General features: G+C 38.5%; 2 protein-coding genes across 10 annotated transcripts in view; both read left to right on the top strand.

The window, feature by feature from the left end:
• The window catches only part of LOC149741051 (dedicator of cytokinesis protein 9-like), a 58,593-nt gene extending 51,276 nt beyond the window's left edge, over window positions 1-7,317 (top strand). For 6 of the 7 annotated variants that reach the window (XM_089886682.1, XM_089886691.1, XM_089886699.1 and 3 more), the window contains 11 exons: window positions 819-1,034; window positions 1,349-1,406; window positions 2,503-2,612; window positions 2,789-2,911; window positions 3,354-3,509; window positions 3,830-3,934; window positions 4,261-4,471; window positions 4,745-4,935; window positions 5,312-5,412; window positions 5,712-5,850; window positions 6,343-7,317. In XM_089886682.1, the coding sequence (XP_089742808.1) occupies window positions 819-1,034; window positions 1,349-1,406; window positions 2,503-2,612; window positions 2,789-2,911; window positions 3,354-3,509; window positions 3,830-3,934; window positions 4,261-4,471; window positions 4,745-4,935; window positions 5,312-5,412; window positions 5,712-5,850; window positions 6,343-6,477 (1,545 nt within the window). In that variant the 3' untranslated portion in view covers window positions 6,478-7,317. Of the gene's footprint in view, window positions 1-818; window positions 1,035-1,348; window positions 1,407-2,020; window positions 2,170-2,502; window positions 2,613-2,788; window positions 2,912-3,353; window positions 3,510-3,829; window positions 3,935-4,260; window positions 4,472-4,744; window positions 4,936-5,311; window positions 5,413-5,711; window positions 5,851-6,342 lie in introns of those variants that run through there. The other variant, XM_089886718.1, reaches the window with a different exon arrangement.
• Window positions 7,318-7,873: 556 nt separating this feature from the next.
• On the top strand, window positions 7,874-14,207 carry LOC149741050 (glycogenin-1-like). 3 transcript variants are annotated; one of them, XM_089886778.1, is made up of 9 exons: window positions 7,874-8,419; window positions 8,853-9,027; window positions 9,252-9,414; window positions 9,916-10,042; window positions 10,298-10,401; window positions 10,677-10,714; window positions 11,388-11,591; window positions 12,611-12,712; window positions 13,438-14,207. In XM_089886778.1, exons 1-9 carry the CDS (start codon window positions 8,277-8,279, stop codon window positions 13,837-13,839), a joined length of 1,458 nt encoding a protein of 485 aa, XP_089742904.1. In that variant the 5' UTR covers window positions 7,874-8,276; the 3' UTR covers window positions 13,840-14,207. The 3 variants fall into 3 exon arrangements, with proteins under 3 accessions (XP_089742904.1, XP_089742897.1, XP_089742913.1); XM_089886771.1 differs by having other exon boundaries at window positions 7,890-8,419; window positions 10,677-10,765; XM_089886787.1 differs by lacking the exons at window positions 12,611-12,712; window positions 13,438-14,207 and having other exon boundaries at window positions 8,089-8,419; window positions 10,677-10,765; window positions 11,388-11,863.
• The last annotated feature ends 541 nt before the right edge of the window (window positions 14,208-14,748 follow it).

The following is a 14,748-nucleotide window of genomic DNA, read 5'->3' as shown; positions in this document are numbered from 1 at the left end:
AATTCAATTTATATTCAAAACTTTGTTTAAAATGTTCGCAACGTTGTTTGTAACGTAATTACCAAGTCTCCACTTGTGTATCGGTGTGTAATTATATCATAGATTGAATATAATATACATTTATTTTAAATTAACCGTTTGAACATTAAGTTGTAACAGGTGTTTTAATACCGCATATGGAGGCTCGGCTTTGGTATGCGATCAAATGGCTTTTTAATCTATTTGTGTCTTAATTATATATGAATTTTGAAAGTTTTCACATTTATAAATATTTATCTTATTTTATACATCAATTTAAAAGGAATGAAACCCGTATGTTTAGTCTACATTGAGGCATTATATTTTAAACACAGGTGTTTTGTTGCCACTTTACAGCCTTGTCTTTGTATGAGGTTTATTTATTTTATCTACACTGTGTATTGACGGTTATTATATTGCTTTCCGTTTATTGGGTCATTATGCTACCCTTATGTTATTGGTTTATTACCTCATAGTACTGTGGGGTAACATGGGACACCTTTAGCACATAATATCCCGTGTTTCCTGATCGTGTTTTAAGCTACTAAAAACGGTATGAAAGTCGTGAAGATACAGTTTTATAAATATTTGAATGTTCTTTGTTTACCAAATGGGACGAGAAAATAGAATAAAAAAGTTGTCCCATCTTTACCCACCCTGCTATACAATATATTTAAGCGTCACTCATTTACTATGTTACCACCATTCACATCTACATCCCCATTCCTGTATATTAAACACACAATGTTACATATATACCAAAATACCATCATCCACATAAACCCCCATCTAACTTGCAGAGTTCCACCTTCCCTGTTGAGGTTAAAGAACTCACAAAGAAGATCCGCACCGTGTTGATGGCGACAGCCGCCATGAAAGAGCACAAGGACGACCCTGAGATGTTGGTTGACCTTCAGTGTAGTTTGGCAAAGTCGTATGCGGAGAATCCGGAGTTGAGGAAAACGTGGTTGGAGTCCATGGCTCGCGTGCACAAGAAGAATGGGAACTACTCGGAGGTGGGGGGGGGGTGTATGTGTGCATAAGATGCTGCAGCATGCGTGTTTATTGTATTTATTATATAGCTATATACATATACATTGTATAGAGTTATACTTGTATGAACATACCGTATGTTCTGTTTGGATGAGAGCTTGCAGTGAGGCATGCCATCAGTAACTATTAATGATTAATATAAGAAGATGCTGACCAATAAATATTACTGGTTTATAAGTTCAATACCTTTATTAATAGTGGCCTGCTTACTATGTACCCGATGATATTCATGACACCAGTTTATGAACCCACTTTAATTCATATATCCCATATATAGGTTGCCATGTGTTACGTTCATATCGCTGCGTTGGTCGCCGAGTATTTGAAACGGAAAGGTGAGAGCTTTGGTTTTGTGTTATATACGTTTGGTATGTGTTACGTATATTGTCGTCATACAAAGCTAAGTAAACGACAATCGCTGTCTTAAACTTCCGTTAAATAATCCAGCTGTAGCGTAAATCACAAAACCGATGTTAAATTTCACGCACAGAAGCAGCAAAAATACACGACTTTAAATATTTTTGTTTAAACTACGTCATATTCGTCATCAATGTAGCATTATGCGTCACTATTGCTGCATTGTCCATCGTATTATACATTGTAACTACATTGTTACGACACGATTCGTAACAATTCACAATGGCTTTCCTGGAACATCGTCTGCTTACAACATGTTATTTAATCACGTTTATCGGGAATTATTCTAAATATAGAAGTTATGTTCGGTTATATTAACTACATGATGAATGTATTTGCGGGAATTAAAATCGTTTTAATCAAGATTTAGTCAACTTTGGTAAACTAAACCCCACCGTTAAACTGACTCGGTGCAACCTGAGTGTGGGGGGAAAAATCACAAAATTAATTTTCTGCGCTATATTGACATTGGTCAACACTGATAAGTTATTCTGGTATTTAATCGTCGCTTTATGACGTCATAAACCTATAGAACAGCGTGATCGCGATCAGAGCATCGCGTCGATGCAGACAGGGTTGTCAACTGCGTTTATAACTAAAGTATTCGGGGGTTCGAACCATGATAATGACGTCATACCCGGAAGTGAGTTGTGTGGGAATAATTGATCGCACGTGGGCGCTAATGAGCTGATTTAAAGTTTGGGTGAAAAGTTTGAAATTAAACGTAATTTCGGATGATTCGACCGCCAGTAATTTGCGGGTTCCCATATTTCATATCTAATGAAAACAAGCATTTGTATAGCATGCAAATATTGTAACAAGTAGTTTCAATATTTTGGTTGCTGTTTACGTAATTTGAAATTGATTGCACGAAAAATAAGCTTCAAACTTAATTGCAATAATTTGTTTGCGACTTTTAAATACATTATATATCTATAAAGTAAGCAGGGTGTTGGGTGAAATTCCCGTGTAAACCACACCACCCCACTTAAATACAAACACACAATACACCAGGTATGCTGGCCAAGGGATGCGCGTTGTTCCGCATGATCTCACCCAACGTGGAGAAAGAAGAGTTGGCGATGAAGGAAGATAGTGGGATGCAGGACGTTCCTTATAACGAGGTGTGGAACTAATATGTTCATGCGTGGGTTTAACAGCCACACTTATTGTTTAATTATTTTCCTCAAGTAGTTTTCCACATTAACGACCGTCGTCCTCGTCTATACAGCTTACAATGCAATATATACACGTGTAGTTAATACACACAGCATTACAGTATAACGTGTAATACACACAGGACATGCTGATAGAGATGCTCCATACATGCGTTGAAACTTTGCAACAAGCCGAACGTTACGAGTTGTTGGCCACAATATTCGCCATGATTACCCCTTACTATGAGAAGCGGAGGGATTATGAGGTAATTATGACGTATCGTGTTGTGACGTAATGTGTTGTGACGTAATGTGTTGTGACGTAATGTGTTGTGACGTAATGTGTTGTGACGTAACGTGTTGTGACGTAACGTGTTGTGACGTAACGTGTTGTGACGTAATGTGTTGTGACGTAACGTCTGTGTGACGTAATGTGTTGTGACGTAACGTCTTTGTGACGTTATGTGTTATGACGTATAGCGTGTGTGTGACGTAACGTGTTGTGACGTTACGTGTGGTTGACGTAATGTGTTTGTAACTTGGCGTATTGTGACGTAATGTGTTGGTGACTTAGCGTGTTTGTGACGTAACGTGTTTGTGACGTTACGTGTATGACGTAACGTGTTGGTGACGTAGTATGTTAGTGACATTATTAGTGTAATGTATATATGAGGTACCAGGGTTGTATCTAACCCCCCTCACCAACAGAGTTTAGTAAATGTATACGACACCATGAAGCGAGGTTATGAGAAAGTACTCGAAGTCAATCGTAATGGAAAGAGATTGCTTGGCAAGTTCTTCAGGGTCGCGTTGTATGGACAATCTCACTTTGAAGAGGAAGACGGGAAACAATATATTTATAAGGTTCGTTATTCTTATGCGTAATATGGGAGTGTTTTACATGGATGAGGTGTAAGCTTAACCAACAGCATTAAGCATCGGGTTTCAGCTACAATTGGCTCATTACCCCACAGTTTGAGGTAAGGGACAGCTCTATAAATGTATTTCTTCTTGATCGTAATTCGTAACTCTATTCTACATGAGTGAGGTTAAATGGCAAGCCAGGGTAACTAACATTTTGACCAGAGTTGTCCCATTACCACACTCCCAGTTTAAATTTGTGTACTGCCGTGTTCATATCCATGCCTGCACCTTGTTAATACCAACCCCCCCCAAACCCCCAGGAACCCAAGCTCACCCAGCTATCGGAGATATCCCAACGACTACAAGCAACCTATGGAAGCAAGTACGGGAGTGAAAATGTGAGGCTTATACAAGAATCTGGGAAGGTGAGAATGAATGTAACTTGTTTATAACACAGCTGTTTTGTTTCAAATTAATTATCCTCGCATGGCGGGGCAACGACAGTCGCTATAACTCGGGTGTTCTGTTTCATACACCTTGTGCCTGCTTACAAGTTACCACGTGTCACGTGTGTAACTTTGTGGGTGATTGTTTTCTGTATGGCTGACAATTTAGATGACCCATTAGTGACCACTGGGTTTAAGCAATTACTGTTGTGTCTTGCCCAAGGACACATACACCCACAATGTACTATTATCACGGCAGCAAATGTTATTCGAATATTAGTTTCAAACACAACCCCATATACCAGGTAAACACCAAGGAATTGGACAGCAAGTTAGCTTACATACAAGTAACCTACGTGCAACCTTACTTTGATGAACACGAACGTGAACAACGTACAACATACTTCGAACAACAACATAATGTTCGTAACTTTGTGTTCGAAACTCCCTTCACCCCTGGAGGGCGAGCAAGAGGGGATATTGAGGAACAATGGAAGCGGAAGACAATACTTACCAGTAAGTGTTACGTCATATGTATTTGTTATGTCATATGTATCGTTGCTCTTTCAACAAAAGTGAGGGCTGCGTTATACTATATATATATAAAAGCAAGTTTAAAAGTTGTTTGTAGTAGTACGGTTATCTCTCCTAAAAATAATGTTCTAGCATAAAAATTAAACCATCTTTATTTAATGTAATGAACTAACACTGGCCTAAACGTCAGGTTGTATTAACTTTCTCCATTAATTACCTGTACACTGCCCCCATATAATCCCCTCCACCCCCCAGCCTCCCATAGCTTCCCTTACGTGAAGAAACGAATCCCTGTAATGTCAATGAGAAGTTTCGAGCTTAAACCAATCGAGGTGGCCCTAGATGAGATGACGTCAAAATGTAACGAACTTGAGCAACTAATCACGGCTGAAAGAGTGGATTTGAAGAAATTGCAACTAAGGTTGCAAGGATCAGTTAACGTGCAGGTGAGGGGGTGTTGGAACGCAGATAGAACGTAGTTATGTTTATATTGGTATGTTGTTTGTATCATTTATGTTGTTTGTATCATTTATGTTGTCCGTACATGAAACAGTTGCAATATTTGAAACACAGACTGGTCCGCAGCCATCTCCCTTATTTAACGAATCCAAATCGTTCTATTGCGCTTTGGTGACAATGTATCACCAATTACCCAGTTACATACGTGGTAACAATGTATATGGGATCAACGCATATGTTTACACATTATGAAAACTGTGTTATAAGCATCAATGCCCCCACACAATCAGTAATAGTAATAAGTATCAACCACCAATATATGTGGACACCATATGTCCCACACTACCCACCATCCACCACCAGGTAAACGCCGGCCCACTTGCTTACGCCAAAGCTTTCTTGGAAGACAGCAAGGTTCAAAACCACGCGGCGAACACGATTGAACTTCTACGTGGGGTGTTTCGGTGAGTATATAATTATACTGCGAGGGTATCTTGCTTTTGTATATGGAGGTATTGTGGCATTACTTACAGCTTTAATTACTAAGCCATAGTTTATTACGGTTGCTGTATGTTCCCATGCTCTGCCAAATATAATATTTTATTGTAAAATTTGCTGTTTAAATATTTGAGTGTTACCTGGCCATTTATAGACACTTACCAAAAGTAGCATTTTCAAGACTTTGTGTGTTTTTTTTTACTTATCCAAGGTTGTTGTTATTCCTTCTCTCCTTCCCTAACGTTAACCATATATTGAATTACAGTCGATTCGTTGATCTTTGTGGACGAGCGCTTTATATAAACGAACAACTTATAACGAGCAACCAACAAGTATATCATGAGTCGCTACAGGAATGCTACTTGAGGACGGCTGCTGAATTGTCACAAATACTCCATGAACAAGTATGTAACATTATGTGTACGTTGCATTGGCTATATTTAATGAGTTAGCATAGAGTATCTCATAGGTCACTAAGTTCAAGGCTGGACGCTGCTACCATTGTGTGCGTATGTTTTCTTGGGCAGGATACTTAACGCAATGTGGTCACTAATGAGTTGTCCAAATAATCAGCCATACATAAAAAAAATGAAAAAATACAAAAAAATAATCACCCACAAAGTAACATACATGGTAACTCGTAAGCTGGCACGAGGTGTTAAACCCGTGTGATAACGACTGTCGTTTTCCGGCCACGCGAGGATAAAGTAAGTTACATTCATTCATTACATTCATAGATACGTTGCAACCTGTAAGCGGGCATGAAGTGTGTGAAACAGAACACCCATGTTATAACGACTGCCTCACCACGCGAGGATAAATAAGTTAGTTACATCCACTTGGGAAGACACATGCATATGTTGTATAAACCTTGCAAGTAACCCCTCCCCCCACAGTTACTGGGCGAGGACGAAGATTCGTTCAGCGTAACAACGGGTGGTTATGATGCGGACGTGATGTCATCAATAAGTGGTAACGTGACCCCACGTCGTAGTGTAGCAGGTTCAGTGTCGGATGCTTCAAATGCTTGAGGGTTGGAGGTTTAAACCATACTAAGTAAAGCTGAAATATAGCAATGCTGTTATAAATGTAACTGTTTAACCAGCCTATAAAGCCTATTAAAGCAATAACGAACATAACAGCAATGCTATAGAGCTTCAACTGCGCTAAGTTGTGTCACTCCATAAGAATCTTCTAAAGGCTTCAAATGAAGACTAAGTTTTTGAAGGCTGCGTTATTTTCTGAACAAGTTTACCCGTTTTATCGTTTCAAGGCACAGTTTGTGTAATATGAAGCAATTATTGTAATTGTTGTTTTTTAATTGCGCTCATCGTTAATTTAGACGGATCTTATTTTACCAAATTTTCTATCATTCATCTCCCAACAGTAGTTTATATTTCAACATTACATCATATCAGCAAAACATAATCCCCTGCATCAAGTTACATTGTGCCAAGCCCACATCACAATAAGGGATGCAACATTAGACATATATACACAGCTGGCACATATGGGATATTATTATTGTGTTTTTATGATTTTATTTACGTCTAGTTCCTGCTGCGTTCGTCATGTTTTACACTCGCATTCATAGCATCACTATTTAATTATTGAAATTTAGAAGCAAATTTTCCAAATGCTAAAGTTACATCTTCAATAATGTAAATAATAGAGTGCTTGGTGTTTGAACATCGAATGCAGGTTTTTCATTGTGTTTTATCCTCACTGTACAAACGGAATCATGTCTCGTCCAGGTCACAATGTTTGTTGTCGCATAATGACCGCATTATTACGTCATAACTGCAGTAACTTGGCGCACTTACGCAGTAACCCAATGTTAACAAATTAAATCTAATCAATTTTAAATAAAATGAATTTGTTGCATGGCAGACAATAGCTTAGTTACAATGCAGTCAAAGGCAGACTGTTTCTAGTCCATTGCAATATTCTATATGGGTAAGGTTCTACGACGGGACACTGCATAATTGGCCCATTACCACAACATTGTATTCAAACACTCTATATGAGTGAGGTCATGTCGGGGACCTGACATTCCGGCCAAGTTTTCCCCAATAGTTTCTTAAGCGGTTACCACAAGCATAGTCGTGCAGGGAATCACTTACTCTACAGTAGTAATAAAATAACAGGTAAAATAAATTTTGATGAAGCAGGGGCCACGAGTGATCAGTGTCTATGAAACCATGACACTCTTACATTAGAAAGCAGATTATTAAAAACATATTGCTTTAAAAGTGGCAAATATTCAGGTAAATATATTGCCACGAAAGCCAGTATAACATGTCTATGAAATCACCGATGGGTGACTGTGGAGGAAAAAAGGCGCCAAGTAAAAGATTTGGCGCCAACTTAACACGCATGATTGAGTTCAAGGTTAAGTAAAGTTCAGGTGGTTTGATTTTGAAATTATAGCTCGCAGGTGGGCATGTGTTGTGGAATGTACGTGTAAGTGCATACCAGCAGCATATATGTGTTTATGTGGACCTAGTAATCGTATATTAATGAAAACGACGATTAAGTCGTGAAAATGACTTACAATAACAGGATATGACAATTTAAAACGTGAAATCAACGTTTTAATTATTTTATCAGCTTTTGTTTATTACATGGGTTGTTTTTTTAGTAAGGAATAAATTACGAAACTGGAAGATGTTTAAAGTACAGCGTCGTCCATTTAAGCGGCGGTTTTAAACCACGTTCGTGTGTGACGTTACTTTAGCAGCATTTCTTGCAAGCTATTGTTGACACTACCTTTATATTACATAACATTATCTCATTTCTAAGCAGTTAGTTTTATTTATTTGGTTTAATTATGGCACGCGAGGCCTTCGTCACGTTAGCTACAAACGATCGTTATTGCGACGGTGCACTAGTTGTTGCGCAATCTCTAAGACGACACAAGACACGAAGGGAAATCGTTGTCTTAATCACTCCGCAAGTATCAACAATTTGCAGGTGGGATTTTGGTCACAATTTATAAGACTTTGTGTTATTTACAAGCTATACATTTTATGTAAAGTATAAAAAAAAATTCTAAATGTAAATTACCTGAATATTGCAACTTAGAAACATCTTACACAAAATGATCATTTATTCATTAAGTGTTTGCGAACTTTTTAACTAAATGGTCTATAACGCCTGGTGTTTAAATTACGATTTGCAGACGTAAGGCTGTCACCCCTTGTAGGCAAGACATCACAATTGCATCTCAGTGATCGCTCATGGTTGTGCAAATTGTCAGCGATACACATATTTACATATTAGTTAAAACAACATAAAAAAGAATAAACGGCGAAACGGCCATGGTTAAAACACGCTGTAGATAAAAATGTATATAATTTTGTTAACGGCTAAGCGAAATCATTCACTTTTCTCCTTTTATTCCAAGGTCTCGGCTTTCTGTTTTGTTCGACCATGTTATCGTGGTTGACGTATTAGACAGCAACGACGACGCTCACCTTGCGTTGCTACATCGACCTGAACTTGGCGTTACTTTCACTAAGTTACATTGCTGGCGATTGGTTCAATACACAAAGTGTGTCTTCTTGGATGCCGACACCTTGGTATGGTTGTGGTTTTTGTTTTGGTCGAGTTTTTCTAAAGAACTTCTAGTTTTGAAAATTCCCACGAAACCTTTGTTTTGCTATTATCCATATTAACCTCCAAACCTGGGTTGCCAAGATCTGCTTTGGAACCTGGAACTTTCTACAATGCATTAATCAGTAAACATTACAATCAAATTTGATTTATAAGAAAAGGCATGTAACCACCCCTCCCCCTGAAACAGGTGTTGACAAATGTTGACGAATTGTTCGAGCGCAACGAACTATCGGCTTCCCCTGACGCTGGGTGGCCAGATATGTTCAACTCTGGTGTGTTTGTGTTCACACCTTCCATGGAAACTTATAATAATCTCATCAAACTTGCCGATACTGATGGTAGCTTTGATGGTGAGTTTGTGTTGTGTTCTATAAGGGTGAGGTCTTGAGTGAGGCACACCTGAGACCTGGGATGTAGATATATTACCCCAACACCCAGGGTGCTACCATTTAGACCCCACTGAGGCAGTTTATAGACACTCAATAATAGAGATTCTATTCTATAAGGGTTAGGTCTCCAGTAAGGCACACCTGGCACCTGGGATGTAGGTCTATTACCCCAACAACCAGGGGCACTGGCTAAAACATCACAAAATATTAAATTTACACTATTTGTTACTCTTTGAACTAATATCTGCATACTATTTCATTTATAAACTCTTGATTAAGTTGATATAATATCCAAACTGTTAATCTTTCTGAAGAACTAAATTATAACATAAATAGTTATGCACGTGCCGTATATACAAGTACCTACCATTCTCCCCTTTGTTACTTTCACATCTACTTTGTTAAGAACATGTTTATATGTTTATGTTAATTTAATTGAACCCCCCCCCCCTCATTATACAGGCGGGGACCAGGGGTTACTGAATTCCTATTTCTCGGAATGGTCGACATCTGACACAAGCAAAAGGTTGTCCTTCTTATACAACATGCATTCAACGGCAACTTATACATATTCACCTGCGTTTGCCCAGTAAGATGTTTATTATGTCTTGAATAAAATATTACTCAGGTTATTGCTTGCGCTGGCCAAAGTAAAAATGTTATTGTGTTAAAGGTTGCTTGAATTGGAAATAAAAATTGTGGTCTAGGAAAAATAATTGGCTCACATGGTAAAATTTTTAACTTATTCTAAATGGGTGTTAAGGAATAAAACGTAGGATTTAGGCCGTATATAAACTTATGAGTGTTTGATTATTTTTTCTACATTTAAAAAAGTTATTTCCAGGTATGGCAAAGATACAAAGATAGTTCATTTCATTGGGTTCGTAAAACCATGGAATCACAAATATGATGAGAAAACCGGGGAAGTCACGCAAGTTGACGGACCAGGTGGTTGTTTGGTTATAAGTTGCAACAATTCTGGTTTAAAAATACTTACATATTTTAAATTTGTTTAGATTAAGAAATTTTATATACAGCAGTATTTGTGCCAGTAACACGGAGAGTTTTATTGGTTGCCCAATTTATTTTACTTTTTTGAAGCAAGATACATCATAAAGTTGTATTGCTTACAATATATTTGGAATACATTTGAATATACACGTATTTCGACTCTTGTTAATATAATATTGTTTTGCATAAATAACCCTTATATTTCGACCCAGGCATCCATGAAAAAACATTGGTGAAACAATGGTGGAAGGTATGGGCCAAGGTGCAGGGTTTGGAGGGAATGAGGAAAACAACAACAATTGTAATACTTTGTTTATTTAAGTTAAAATACGGAGGCTTGTTTAAGTGTGTTTAAGGGTTATGTAGAAGAAACTATATTACTTGTTCGGAAATTGCCAAAATATGTCTGGTACTATAGCTCGATTGTTTGGTGCTTGCATCGTAACCAAATGATACCTGGTTCGATGCCGGTAGTTGTATGCTGTATGCCTCCTTGGGCAAGACACTTAACTGCTATTGTTCCAACCCAGTGGTTACTAATGAGTTGTAGCACAATGGGTGTTTGGGTAATAAGCCAACTCTTGTCTAAATCCCTGGTCCCATGGCGTGCCTCACTGTAGGCCCTTACCCATATAGAATAGAATGTGCATACACAATGTTGGGGTAATGGGCCAACTCTGGTCTAAATCCCAGGTCCCATGGTGTGCCTCACTGTAGGACCTCACCCATATAGAATAGAATGTGCATACACAATGTTGTGGTAATGGGCCAACTCTGGTCTAAATCCCTGATCCCATGACATGCCTCACTGTAGGCCCTCACCCATATAGAAGTATGAGGCTATGCATACACCTTGTGTCTCTGGTGAATTAGGGCCACCAACATTATAACAAAACAACCATGTCACCTCCCATGCAATGCAGGAATATAAAGGTGCCGAGAACCCCCCTAATTATGGCGGGCAGCCTGACAGCGTGCATGAGGTAAAGAAAGAAGCGCAGTTGAAACTGGAATCACAGAAACAACATCTTCAACAATGGCAATCATCAAATGTAGATTACGCTGGTGCCGATAGCTTCGATCACATACAAGCTAAGCTTGATACAGTGTTACAACTGGACGACACGGTGAATAAGAAGTCTTAACATATTGTCAACCAATGAAATAATATATATTGCACATTATAATCAGTTCAATTACGTTGTTCCTAATCAGTTGCAATCATGGTATGTTATCGGATCCATACAAGAAGTTCACTAATTTATTGTTGCATGTTTGTTGTTGCGTGACAGCGCTTGTTTACGTCACAATGTATTTGTGGTTCGTAACCAGCATGGCTTTTTGTGCTTGTGCAATTATTGAGTAGTTCTCTCGTGAAACACAACAGCAACTGCACTAATGGCTTATTGTTGTAATTATTGTTAAGGTTATGAGTTGTGAGATTTGAGGTTTTAAACTGAAGTTTCAAAAATAGTGTTTCAATTTGGTAATAGTGCGACCATATATATTATACACTGAACTGATCTGCTATAGCAGGTGAAATGTTGGACTTTAATCTCAAAAAATTATGTTGCTGGAATATAGTTTTGTAAAATGAACTGTCGCAAAACATTTGATGTTTAATTAAAACAACCAGATTAAAAATGAATATAAAACACTATTTTTGAAACATATTAGACCACTAATTTATTTTGAATTAATTCCGTTTGCAAGGCCAGGTTAAGCATTGCTTCCTCGAACATTTGTGTTTATAATTAGAGTAGCAACCTAACATTTGTGTTTGTTGTTTAGTAACTAAATCAGTCAGTAACAGCCATGTATTATAATGGGGCAAGATGGTTTATGTTTTTTATTCGCTTTTATTGTCCCATTTGGTGGTAAACAAACTATGTTTTTGAATTATATAACCGTATTCTAACGACTCCCATAGCCCGTTGTTAATCATTTAAAACACGGTTAGGTAATATGGGATATTATGGGCTAACGGTGTCCCATCTTACCCCACAGTACTATATAGCAGATTCAAACCAAAACACTTTCACCAGACTTACGTTACACACCAAGCATGTGATATCACTTTGTTATGCTTTAAACTAATAAAAAGTGTATGTTTTACCAAGTATGCAGTATAGTTATTTATGTATAGGAGGACGAGGTGAATGAAACTGCCGACTTGCCTCCCCCGGATTCGAACCTGGATTCATCAGACGTTGGTTCTAATGAAACGACGCTGGACGAATCAACGAATGTAAGCGTTTATATGTCGTATGTTCGATGCGATTGTGGGCGTATATGTGGCTTTGGTCTCCAACCCAGCAGTGATTATAATGGGTTGTACACATTATCAGCCATACATAAACACAATCACCAACAAAGTTCCATACGTGGTAACTTGTAAGCGGGCACGAGGTGTATGAAACAGAACACCCGTGTTATAACGACTGTCGTTGCCCCGCCATGCGAGGATAAATAAGTCACATACGTGGTAACTTGTAAGCGAGCACGAGGTGTATGAAACAGAACACCCGTGTTATAACGACTGTTGTTGCCCCGCCATGCGAGGATAAATAAGTCACATACGTGGTAACTTGTAAGCGGGCATGAGGTGTATGAAACAGAACACCCGTGTTATAACGACTGTTGTTGCCCGCCATGCGAGGATAAATAAGTTACATACGTGGTAACTTGTAAGCGGGCACGACGTGTATGAAACAGAACACCCGTGTTATAACGACTGTTGTTGCCCCACCATGCGAGGATAAATAAGTTACATACGTGGTAACTTGTAAGCGGGCACGAGGTGTATGAAACAGAACACCCATGTTATAACGACTGTTGTTGCCCGCCATGCGAGGATAAATAAGTTACATACGTGGTAACTTGTAAGCGAGCACGAGGTGTATGAAACAGAACACCCGTGATATAACGGTTGTCGTTGCGAGGATAAATATAAGTAACTCTACTTTCCCCCAGACACCCACCATAGCCGCAGACGAAGTAGAAGAAGACTCGATCACAATCGTGAGTCTGATAGACCAACCATACGAGCATTACATGCGGTGGACCAAGGGTCTCATAGATTACCATGGAGTGGATAGCTTTGATAATATAAAAGCTAAGATAGATATGGTCACGTGGTCAAACTTGGTTCAACCTGTTTGTGGTGCGGATATTAGTGACGATGATGACGTCACCAGTTCCGATGACGCCATTAGCTTGAACGAGGTCATTGGTTCTAATGACGTCACAGCAGAAAATGACGTCGCTAGTGTTAACGAACTCGCAAAAGTGAATGACGTCATAATGGTGCCTGAAGTCACAAAATTTACTGACGTCACTGTTTCTAACTTTATTGACAACAAACGCATAGCGTGAATCGTTATTTCATCAACAAACTAATGACGTCATTAAATTTATTTAAATTATGACATCATAAAGAAGGCAGTGACGTCATATATCGATCAAAGTAGCAACTTGCCGATAAACCTCCCTTAGATTGCGGTACAAAACCACTGCCGATACATCTTGTGTGTTATACTCCCCTTTATTATTTTTATCAATGCCTGCTGGTGTTTACAGATGAAGTTTTTTTTGTAACTTTTGAACAAAGCGCTTCGACGTGGCTTCTTTTAGCGTGGAAACATTTTATCTTTGTTTTATTTAAATATCAAACACTGGTGTTCGCGTAACGTACATGACTTAGTTAAAATTAAAGTCGTCCCAAATACAAGACTTCGTAAATATGACAACCTGGCAGGACGGTCGTTTATAGGGAAAGCTTATGATCGTGGGTTCGAATACCGGTGAAGGGAGATATATATTCGCCCAGTATATCAGGGTTTGTCGTAATGTATAACATTGTGCAATCCTGTCTTATGAGGGGAGGGATTGCCAACTTATGCACTTCTCAGGATTACAAGGTTTGATTGTTTGTCGTTCCTGTATACGCGATGACGCTACACCGTTGACTTTGCTTTACATAGCATATACACGTTATATATATATGATATGCAGGGTTTAAGCATAGTATACTGAAGTGATTCAGTATACTATGGTTTAAGGTGGTAGTTATTTTTAACAAGCAGCAATTATTGTGGATTTTATTCGGTGTGTGAAACGCAGTGTAAACTTACCCAGGTAAGTTAAACTTGCATGTAGAGAAATGTGATAGAACCAGGTTAAACGTGATTGAGAATCCCATGTAAAGGAGCAAACATAACGTTTGATTGGTTTGAGTATTTATACCAGACGTTTCCGTACAAACTCCCCAAGAGGATATTAATT

This window comes from Ciona robusta, chromosome 1 (genome assembly GCF_009617815.1).
Source record: "Ciona robusta chromosome 1, ASM961781v2".
In the NCBI taxonomy this organism is placed as follows: Eukaryota; Metazoa; Chordata; class Ascidiacea; order Phlebobranchia; family Cionidae; genus Ciona; species Ciona robusta.
Note: the sequence above shows the minus strand (reverse complement) of the source record. Positions and strands in the feature narration are given on the sequence as shown.

What these genes read in the sequence shown, in the direction of transcription:
- LOC149741050 (XM_089886771.1), top strand. Translation starts at nt 8,277, where the DNA reads ATGGCACGCGAGGCCTTCGTCACGTTAGCTACAAACGATCGTTATTGC. An exon ending in CACGCAAGTTGACGGACCAG is followed by an intron (nt 10,402 to 10,676) that starts GTGGTTGTTTGG and finishes ATTTCGACCCAG; the next exon opens with GCATCCATGAAAAAACATTG. An exon ending in TGAGGAAAACAACAACAATT is followed by an intron (nt 10,766 to 11,387) that starts GTAATACTTTGT and finishes CATGCAATGCAG; the next exon opens with GAATATAAAGGTGCCGAGAA.